Source organism: Malaya genurostris, chromosome 1, assembly GCF_030247185.1.
Source record: "Malaya genurostris strain Urasoe2022 chromosome 1, Malgen_1.1, whole genome shotgun sequence".
Taxonomy (NCBI): Eukaryota; Metazoa; Arthropoda; class Insecta; order Diptera; family Culicidae; genus Malaya; species Malaya genurostris.
In genome coordinates, this window is record NC_080570.1 from 61,909,628 (window position 1) to 61,921,203 (window position 11,576).

The following is an 11,576-nucleotide window of genomic DNA, read 5'->3' on the forward strand; positions in this document are numbered from 1 at the left end:
TCAATGCCCAGATTGCAATAGTTCGTAGGAATACATACTTGGTAAAGGTAATAATACACCTTTAGCATTCTAAGAAGAATTTTCTTAGAATCTAATGTTTCCATGGGCTGGAAACCTGTTGTTGGATCTTAACAGAGTGGATCTAAGAAGAGTGACGACAATTATGTCAAAATCAATATAAAGCATAAGAAATGGTCAACATTGTGGATGATTTTTTTTTAGTTTTTTTTCCAACATAAACGATGAGATGTATTCATTCACTCTAGACTAGATCCTAATATCGTTGAAAGTCATGACTTTTTGATGTCATTTTCGCTTAATTTAAAACCTAACAGTGAGTTTTGAACATGGGTTGGCACTTGAAAAGAATACTAAGCTGAGTAACTATCGTGAAGATATCAAACAACTCACTGTTATAGCATAATAAAAAAAAACAAATCATATTACGATTACTAGCAGCAGTGGTGCTAGATATATTAAGAAATTAGCCATTGTTCAGACATTGTGTCGGTTTTTCTTTAATAACCTTTTATCTACAAATTTCGGATTGTTTGGCTGCTTACGAAGGTTTTCTTGTTCGTTAAATTTCCTGCAAAAATTACACATGCACTGTTTTTAGAGTCTATGATACAGACGATTATTTTGTAAAAAGTGTGTTTCCCCATACTATAAATCCCAAGCAAACTCGCAACCTCGAGCGCAAAAACATTGTTCCACCGATCAAGCTAAATTTTATCATAGTTCTTATGGGACTTAAAAGGAACACGAACAGTAATTGTAAAATTCACACAAACAATCAACTAATAAGAACGATTATCGATATTCGGAAGCGTGAAAAAAGCATGTAAGATTTATTCGTATTCACGTCATCCAGTTTTGTCTCTGACATTACCCACCTCTTCTCCAATACAATACAATACATTTTTTCGGGAAATTTTAGTCTTGAAGATTTGTTTATCTTCATCGAATTTTTTTTCTTGGAATTGTTTCTTACTATTAAATATTTTGTTGAAAATGGTGGATTCTTGTGAACGTTTTTCGGGCGAATGGAATTTTATTTGATACTAGCTGACCCGTCGAACTTCGTCTCGCCTGAAATTATTTTTTTAAATTTGTGTTTTCGAACAGCAGAGTTGCCAAACGTCATGTTTCTTTCCATTATTTTACTGATTACTTGGCTTACAATAAACGAATTACGACAAATTCATATCCAACACAATAACTTCGTCCCGAAGAAGAAATATCATCAAGAATTATTGTGGATATGTTCAATGCTTTTGTTACGCAAAAACTAAACAAATGCACCGTTTGCCATCTCATCCTTCGAGTCAGTGTATTGAACAGAGATTGTAGATCTCTCTCAAACTAAAGATTTGACATGTGGGATGATGGATTGGATTGAATCATATCTGACTGGTCGTAGTACGACCGTGAGAATTGACGACTGCGTTACTCCATCATTCATCGTGAGCTCTGGTGTTCCTCAGGGAAGCCATCTAGGACCATTCATATTTCTGCTATATCTAAATGATCTGAATTTCGCATTGCAATGCATGAAGCTATCATTCGCCGACGATTTCAAACTGTTTCATCTCATCAAATATCTGAAAGACTCAAACTTCTTGCAGTCACAGTTGGATGTATTTTCTAACTGGTGCAACGTCAACAGAATGGTTATCAACGCCTTCAAATGCTTCGTTATCTCCTTCTCTCGTAAACGAACCACGATCATGTATGATTACACTATTTTTCAAGCTGTACTAAAACGGGAGACATCAATTAAGGATCTAGGAGTGTTATTGGATTCAAAACTTAGTTTCAAAGATTACATAGAATATACCCTCTCTAAAGCATTAAAGATGCTAGGATTCATCTTTCGCATCTCAAAAAATTTCAATAACATATACTGCCTGAAATCGTTATATTGCGCTCTAGTTCGTTCTACATTGGAGTATGCTGTTGTTGTTTGGGCACCACATTACCAAACTGAAAAGCTGCGCATTGAAGCTGTCCAGCGCAAGTTCATTCGTTTTGCTGATCCATTGAATCTTCCAAGCTACGAAAATCGATGTAGGCTCGTACACCTCGATTTGCTATTTGTTCGCCGTGATACACAAAAAGCTGTTTTCGTCGCGGACCTCATCCAATCTCGAATTGATAGTGCAGATCTCCTACAACAGCTAAGTTTTGACATTCTTCGGCGTAATTTGCGGTTTAATCCCTTTCTCAGAATTTCTCGTGCTAGAACTAACTATGGGTTCATTGAACCGTTTTCGAGTATATGTCGCGTATTCAATACTTGCTCTGATGGATTTAATTTCAATTTATCTCGTAACGCCATTAAAACCCGTTTTCTCCTAATCTTTTCCCGCTAGTTTTATTAGGATAATTAGTCAATATGAATAGTTGTTAGTTAGCTTTGTAGTTTAAATAAGGGTAATTAAAGATTTCGTTATGTATCATTCAAAACTTAGTTTCAAAGATCACATAGAATATACCCTCTCTAAAGCATTAAAGATGCTAGGTTTCATCTTTCGCATCTCAAAAAATTTCAATAACATATACTGCCTGAAATCGTTATATTGCGCTCTAGTTCGCGAGTATGCTGTTGTTGTTTGGGCATCATATTATCAAACAGATAAGCTACGCATTGATACTGTTCAGTGCAAGTTCATTCGTTTTGCTTTGCGTCGCCTGCCCTGGAGAGATCCATTTAATCTTCCAAGCTACGAAAATCGTTGTAGACATACACTTCGATTTGCTATCTGTCCGCCGTGATACACAAAAGGCTGTTTTCGTCGCGGACCTCATCCAATCTCGAATTGATAGTGCAGATCTCCTACAACAGCTAAGTTTTGACATTCTTCGGCGTAATTTGCGGTTTAATCCCTTTCTCAGAATTCCTCGTGCTAGAACTAACTATGGGATTGAACCGTTTTCGAGTATATGTCGCGTATTCAATACTTGCTCTGATGGATTTAATTTCAATTTATCTCGTAACGCCATTAAAACCCGTTTTCTCCAAAATTTTCCCGCTAGTTTTATTAGGATAATTAGTCAATATGAATAGTTGTTAGTTAGCTTTGTAGTTCAAATAAGGGTAATTTAAGATTTCGTTATGTAGCATTTGGTCAAATGTTATTTGTTGATACAAAAGATGAGAAGGTTTTATGCTTGCTGGAGAAGGAGAACCAAAATCTCAGCTCCAGCAGGCTTTTCCCTTGCTCCTAAATAAACAAATAAATAAATTAACAGATTGATGAAAAAGAAATGACCGAGATAAATACTTTAAATTGACCCCACAAATTTCCAAAAGCAGTCCTCGGGGATTGTTGTTTATCATTGAATATTAAGACTTATTTGTACTGAAGACGTTTAAAATTTAATAGCAAATCCTTAGGGATTATCGAAAGTAATAAACTAATTTTGAACGGTTGTCCATAACCTACTTCACCGCTAGTGATATTACTTAGTCGTGTTTGATGAATGTTCGTAGCAGGATAATGACAGGATCAATTTTCGATTAACGAATTAGCGATAAAATGAAAAATACTTGGACATTCGAAAGTTCAAATTACCCTTTTATTAATAATTGTGTCCATTAATTTTGACATGAACGCTATATTCGTTCAAGAATTGTATCAAAAGGCCTCTCATTCGTCGAGCCACCACATCGTTTTTCTTAGTATTCAGTCCTGAGAATCAATATTCTGTTCTAGCGGAGTGAACATGAGGAGTGATTATACCAGTATTCTTCTTATTGTTAAAGCCAATGTATAAAACAGCAGATCTCACAACTAATGGTTCTTACATGCAACGATTTCTCCTTCAGATATGATATTCACGATTCGCATATGGTAATTCGTCAAGTAATCCAAAGTTCGGAAAATGAAAAGATTTGGCTTAAGCAGCTTACAAATGTCATGAATAGCATCCTAAGCAGACCGTTTTGAAGTAAACCACTCTTGAAAACTTACCCGAATTGGCTGAACAAACTTCAGTATGCTAAATGCCAGAAAAATATTTTCATCTGAACTCATTATTTCAACAGCAGAATCCTAACATTCATACGTAAAAAAAATCGTTACATAATTTAATTTGTTCAACTCACGCCCACGATGGCCAACATAATTCATCTAACTACATCTACTGGTAAATGACATTAGAACTTGTGTTTCTGTTTACGGTATAGCTAAAACAGTCATTTGGCAAGTAATGATTTTGATACCCTATTAAGCACGTGTTTCCAAATGACGAATCAATCATGCATGTAAAATCTCCACCCAAATCTACTCGTTGCGCGCCAAACGATTTTCCAAAAATCTAGTATTCTTTTCTTCAACGGCGAAATACTGAGCATCTCCTTGCGCGCCAAACTTCAATTGTAGATCTAGCAATCATTGGCGACTTTTGCAGTGGAAAATTCCATTGTCCATACAAAATAACTTTATTGGTTTTTCCCACTTTTCCGGTAAGTTTTCCTAATTTTTTTGATGTACGAACCCGGTGGGGGTAAAAACTGATCAAACAAAAAAAAAAGCATCTCAATCCGTCCATCCGTTCTTACGTGATGCGATTACAAAGAATGATCTCTGCATTTTTATATATATAGATTTTATTTCAGAGGTTCAAAAACTTTTTTTGGTCGAATGCCCATTTTGGATACATTTTTTTTCTAGTCCCACCAAGTTGAAAAACTTAAAATTTTGGATCGACGGATAAACATTTAGCTATTTTGCAGTTAACTTGAGTTGCGAATATTAAATATAGAGCAAAATTGTGAAAACTAGTTCTTTTCCCAATCACGCAAGGCTAAAATGAAATGTTAATACAAGATCATTTCGAGCAAACGTTGGGTCAGCAAAATAGACGACTAGAGATTCATCAAAGAGAGACTAGATTGGTATGGAATGGGCTTGATAAATGTTTGCGTGCGGCCGTGAACTGTCAGTTCACACCCCAAATTCGTTTTTACCGGGGAGAAGTCTTCTGAGTTGTGTTTAATCAACAATTCAACTGGTAGAACGAATAGCTAACAGTTTCATACAAACCATTCGCTAATCACCTCACTTCCTTGGCACAAACTTTGAATAATTTTGATTTCCTAATTGCATTGATTTATTGGTGAAGATTTTTATTAGCAATTAATTCCACATATTAACGAACAGGGACTTCTAACTTTAAAAACTCGTCAAATCGCGAAATAAAATCCTTCTGAGAGAATCCTACACGTGGCGCAGTATCCCTTCAGATCTCCACCTGTAACATGTCATTGGGTGAGACACTGAGATTGTGTGAAATTGTAAACGTGTAAACTTCGATCTCATCAAACATCATGTCTGAATGACCATACCAAGTTTTGCAAGTAGCATTAACTTTACGTCTGCTTAGTGGTTCAAGTTGAACTGTTTAAGTTTGCAATAAGCAGTTCAATTTGAACTGCTCTGCCTAAGTCTAAGACGAAACGTAAAGCTGCCCTTACACGAGACAATATTATTGTCAATACAAGGAGTATTGACAATACTTTTGATCGTGTAATGGAAAATTCATCGGATTGACGAAAGTATGGTCGAAAAACACGCGGTGAACGACCAAAATGGTTAAAGCCGGGGTATGAAAATGAGTTAAAAGATAGAAAACTTGCTCTTTTTATAGAGAAATACGAAAACCTACCTGAGTTGTGGAACAACGTACATCCGAACTACATAAATAAATATAAAAAGAAAAAAGCTCTCGAGCATCTGCTGCCATTCTACCGGAAAATAATGCCGGAAGCCGAAATAGCAGACGTTAAACGGAAGATAAACGCACTCGAGAGAAATTCACTCTCGCACTGGTGTCTATTCTATGTTAAATGAGCCATGCCGGGTGTTTGTTGTTGCGATGTTTTCCATTTCTCTTTGATGGCACTGATTGAATCGTGTGAAGAGTGAAGATTGAACGTTCTTTGATACGATAAAAGCCATCCTTGTTTGCAAGTAGCATTAACTTTACGTCTGCTTAGCGGTTCAAGTTGAACTGTTTAAGTTTGCAATAAGCAGTTCAATTTGAACAGCTCTGCACTGACGAGTCTAAGACGAAACGTAAAAAAAAGTAAAAACGGTTATGTGCCCTAAGCACAAACATAGGCTAACCCCTAAATGATCGTGCCTAGTGTTTAATTTTGATCTTTACTTCTCGGTTGTAAAAAAGTCATCTAAGTAAGAACAGCAATGTGTCAAAATTTTGCTCATCCATTGTGAAAATCCGAACTACTCGCACGGAAGTCTCTCGTAGTCTAAATTAATCAATTTGGCCAAACTAACTATCACTAATGTAATAAAAGTATTCAAAGAACGTTTTTCGACCGCCAGGAAGAATCGGGAGGGGTTGAAAATAAACGCCGGATGTCGTGAAATTGTCGAAGAGAGTGACCCTCTGTTCCAATCGGAACCCCGACTTCTCCATCCAAAATTTCACAGGCAAACTGGGGTTGCAGTGCATCGAATTAAAAAACTAGCAGGACTGTCGACTTACAAGAATATGATAACTCCAAAACGTGCGATAAGCGAATCAAGTTGGTCGGTCGCGCAAGCTGCAGATGAAGCTTGATAACAGGGTATAGGATTATGAAATCTACATGAAAACTTTCAGATTTTAAGAAGCTTTCTGGACAGGAACATTTAGAGGCAACTGGAGGAGAGATTTTCAAATACGACATATACATATCAACATTCAATTCGCGATCGAAATCATCAACCAAAAATTTTATGTACCGGAACACATGGAAAAACTTATGGAATGTCATTTAGGGGTACGGTACCTCATGTGTACCGTTTTGTGCTAAAGTGCACATGACTAGTTTTTATATTAATTTAATTTTTTTTACGTTTCGCATTCTTATGGAATGGTATTCCACGAACAATGTACTGTTATTCCAAGACGCCGGAGCTACGCCTAATAGAAAAATATCAACAGATTGTTGTCAGCTAGTTGCAGTTCAAGTTCTTCTGGCGAGGAAAGTTATCAAGAAGGCAGTACAAAACTGAATGAAAGGAGTTAAACGAAAAGCCCAAGTATTCGTATTTGCTAGAAAGAAAGCATGTGTGAATATACGTTTGAATACTCAGTATGAATTAAACTTGGAATACAGACATGATTCGAATTTTAATAGAAACATTTATAATTACAGTCAATCTTGTTTGACAAATTTTTGTTCATAACACAGTTTCAAGTTTTCAAATGCAAACTTTTACTGTATTGCTTGTAAATCTGACAAGAATAGAATAATTCACTATTCACATCATATTTGCAACTAATATATTGGATGCTGCTGGATGCGATTTAGCAATGATTTATTGAAAAATTATCTACATGTCTTTACAAACTGGTCATGAATACATTTGCTTTGAACCTTTCTTTCTGCTGGGAATAGTTGAAAACCATTTTGAGTTGGTAATACGAGAGAAATCGGATGTTCACTGAGATTTCTTAATATATACTTCTGGGCTGTACATAGATTCGTCGTTCTACAAACTGCTTTCTTTCCTCAGATATCGAGAATTTGCCGAACGGTTACGACCATTGGTACGCGATACCGTATCGTTTCTGCATTCGTCGCTCAAGGACAACAAGAGTGTTTTGGTGGAAGGTGCCAATGCCGCAATGCTGGACATTGACTTTGGTACATTGTACAACCCTTGTGTAGGGGTTATTTGATGTGTTGACCATATTTTTGTCGCTTTCAAGGCACCTACCCGTATGTGACCAGCAGTAATTGCAGTATCGGTGGGGTTCTCACTGGACTCGGATTACCACCGCAAACTATCGGAGAAGTCATTGGAGTAGTCAAAGCCTATACGACCCGCGTCGGTGATGGTCCGTTTCCCACTGAGTTGCACGATGTAAATGTTTTTGTTTTAAAGAAAAGGCTGTTCAAATTATCCAATCTTTACGTCTTCTTTTTCAAGGATACTGGCTCGTTTCTGCAAAAGCGTGGTGCTGAGATAGGAGTTACTACAAAGCGACCACGGCGTTGTGGTTGGCTAGATTTGGCACTACTGCGATATACTGCAATGGTTAATGGATACACATCGATATGTGTGACCAAGTTGGATATATTGGATACACTGAAGGAAATAAAAGTTGCTGTGAGGTGAGAGCTATATTCCTATAAAACGCTTACCACTTCTTTGTTCTCGGTAACATTTTTACTGTCGAAAATTGTTCTAATCACTTCACGTGACTGGATAAGATTTAAACTGTATACCGCCGCATTCAATAAATTTTTCGTTTTAGTTACAACCTGAACGGCGAGAAAATTGACTACTTCCCGGGTTCGATCACCGATCTTGGTCAGGTCGAGGTTAATTACATTACAGTACCAGGGTGGCTGAAGTCAACGGAAAACGTTCGTGATTTCAATGAGCTTCCACAGGCAGCTCAAGACTACATCCGATTAATCGAAACCAACCTGGGAGTACCAGTGAAATGGATTGGTGTTGGCAAAGGCCGTGAATCAATCATCACAGTGCGGGATTAATTCCATCCTAACTCACCTACTATCTAGCTATTTGTTAACGTTTTTTTACAAATTTTCGACACGTGTCATGTGGAAGGAGAAGTTTGTTTTATTCTGCTTTAACTGATTGAATGTAAGAGAAGATTATCCTAGCGTCTGTATGTGGGACTGAGTCATAAAACTATGTGCAGGAAACACCAAAGCGTGCAGAGAAAAATTATATTCAGGTAAAAATGTAAAAACTGATAAAGTATGTTGAACCTTCAACTTTTGTGTGTAAGAATATGCAGAGTAATAATGATGAGGTGCATATTAAGATGCTATAAGAAAATCGTATCTACATAATATAATACCGTGGCTATTTACGCCTTAAGTGATGGACATAAAGCGCTACCGTAATGTTTATTAAGCCGGCAAATACTTAACTACAAAATGTTACTAGTTTTAGAGCAGTTAACCGCACAAACGGGAAATTCAAAGCCTAATGAACTGCTCGTTGGATATATAAGTACAACTATCCATACACAGAACGTTAACTACAAATGTAATTTAGCTAGGTTGTACATTGAACTTGATGGGAAAGGTGAGTGACATCAATTCATTCTACACTATGCATAAGCAGGTGTCAGAACTTTACAGAAAAAAAACAACCGCAAATGCATATAGAAAATAACGCATAATGTACAGTGTCCTACAACATAACGGAATTGGCATATTTGAGCAGTAACATTATGATTCAAGAATTCGGCTCTGTCAATTATCTGTTGTGAATGGATTCTTGTTTATATCGATTGTCAATGAGCTGCAAGTCCAATGTTACTTTTATTTTTTCAAAGCAAACTGTAAAATAAACGTATTGTTTTAAAATAAATGTGTTGTATTTTTGGGTTTCAATTGATTACCTACTATCTCGTGTTCTGTTTGGTGGTTTTGGCAAGAAAACTTTCGAAATAAGTCGAATTTGACTTAGTACCTGTTCGTCGCTGCATGGGTGTTACGTATTTTGTAGAAATTGTAATTTTTTAACAGGTCAACGTTTTAGATGTGTTTGGATCGGAAAAAATATGACAAAAGCAAATATTATGGTTCCTTATATTCATATTTAGGCAGACATGTCCAACTTCAGCGCGGTCCAGCCATACACTCTTACCAGCCGCTACCTAATTTTGGGTCAAAACCTACCCAAAATCAACTAAAGTGCATTTCCCTAATTTTAGGCAACGAGTGATGACTTCAAAATTTAGGTAAATGTAAGTTTAGTCAAAGTGTTATGCCATAACAAAGTTCGCTACCCCGTTTTTACGATCAAGTTAAAGTTTGAGTAGATAATAACCTAATTTTCGGTAGCTTATAGAAGAGCTCGACTTAGAGTGATTTCTTCTAAAAAAATAGGTAAAATGATTTTCAGTGTATGTTTTGTTTGGACAAACGATTCATGGTGAAGTGTTTGGCAGCATGTTGAGTATGAAAAAGGTGAGTTTGTCTGCGATGGACATAAAAGGTGAATAAATAACCCCTCGGTTTAAAAGGCCCCGGTTTGACGGACAATTGGCAATACTAATTAAAAATCTCTATTGTTATTACATACCCATTGTTTTTCAGCCCCTACTATAATAGCGACATCTTTTAGATATCATCTGTCAAAATTTCATGATATTCTGTTAATAAGTGTGCTACTTATTGCGCTTTCAGTGACGCTACTTTTTGGAAAAAGATCACCAATGGAGAAAAAGGAATTTCATGTGTTGATAAAACACTTTTTCTATAATAAAACCTTATCTTGATCCCCCTAGTGGTATGATAATGTCTTTCTCTTGTTATCGACAGAATCTCATTGAAACATTGTTTGCTTTTTTATTATGATAATTTCTGAAACTAATTTGAGCTATTTTTTATACAAATTCATTCAGATTGATTCGGGTAGTTCACAAAAGGATGGTTCAGGGCTTACGTCACATATTTGGCAATATCCTTATTCCAGATGTATCAGCAATAATACATTTGAATGTGATCATAGGTCACTCTCTGAAATAATTACGCGTAAAGAAAAAAAATCCTTTATCGATTATGTCACTTGAAGTCAGTGGCGTACCGTGGAAATTTGGCGTCGGGCAAAATAAGATTTGCCGCCCCCATCGCTGGTTGCGGTTGCGCCCGGGGCGAGTGCCCCATTCCCCCTAGATACGCCTCTGCTTGAAGTGTCAGCCATATGGGCTTCGAACTCGATCCACAACCCAATATTAATCTTGAACGAGCATAAAATTATTGAAATCGGTTCACCCATATCCAAGCAAATTGAGCGGTAATGGATTTTGCCGTTTATGGCACTTATACCATCATATCTCCGGAATCGGAAGTGACAGCTACTTGATCTTCGAACATGATCCACGACACAATGGTATCTCTCAAATGAGCCAAAGTTTGTTGAAATCGGTTCAACAATCTCAGAGAAAATTGAGCGGTAATGAATGTTGCCGTTTACGTCATTTATACCCAGTGATGGACCAGCACACGAGCCAGCTCTCATACAGTCCGTGTGCTGTACCTTTTCAAAAACACGCATACGAAGTCTGAAGCACACACTCGTGTGCTGTGTTGCTACTAGATCGAGAGTCGTATGCTTCGAAGAACCAGCTCTCGATGCTGGCTCATCTGCTGGTTCATGAACTGGAATGGGGAGCTAGCTCGTGAGCTGGCTCATGGGCTAGCTCATGTGCTGACTTGAGTGCAGGTTTTTTTTTCTCTATTTAATAATATAATATAATCTTTAAGCACACAGTGTCCGCTCTTGTATTGACTCTTGTCTGTAGGTGTACTACACAAATAGCACATGCTCATGAGTCTGGTTTGAAAAGCACAGCACACGAGCTTAATAACAGATCGGCTGAAAAGTTCGTATCGTTTCTATGATAGGGCGCCACTAGAATTAAATCCATACCATTTTCAGTTAGTACCAACCTTCAAAAGATACGTGTATAAATTTGACAGCTGTCTGATTATTAGTTAGATTAGTTAGATATTGCATTTTGAGTGAAGCTACTTTTGTTATTGTGAAAAAAATGGAAAAAACCTGTTT

General features: G+C 36.9%; 1 protein-coding gene across 1 annotated transcript in view; it reads left to right on the forward strand.

Annotated features, from left to right (window-relative positions):
* The window catches only part of LOC131440251 (adenylosuccinate synthetase), a 34,535-nt gene extending 25,164 nt beyond the window's left edge, over nt 1-9,371 (forward strand). Inside the window, exons 5-8 of the mRNA XM_058611363.1 lie at nt 7,533-7,663; nt 7,729-7,883; nt 7,950-8,134; nt 8,278-9,371. Of these exons, the coding sequence (XP_058467346.1) occupies nt 7,533-7,663; nt 7,729-7,883; nt 7,950-8,134; nt 8,278-8,521 (715 nt within the window). The 3' untranslated portion in view covers nt 8,522-9,371. The remainder of the gene's footprint in view (nt 1-7,532; nt 7,664-7,728; nt 7,884-7,949; nt 8,135-8,277) is intronic.
* Nucleotides 9,372-11,576: the final 2,205 nt, after the last annotated feature.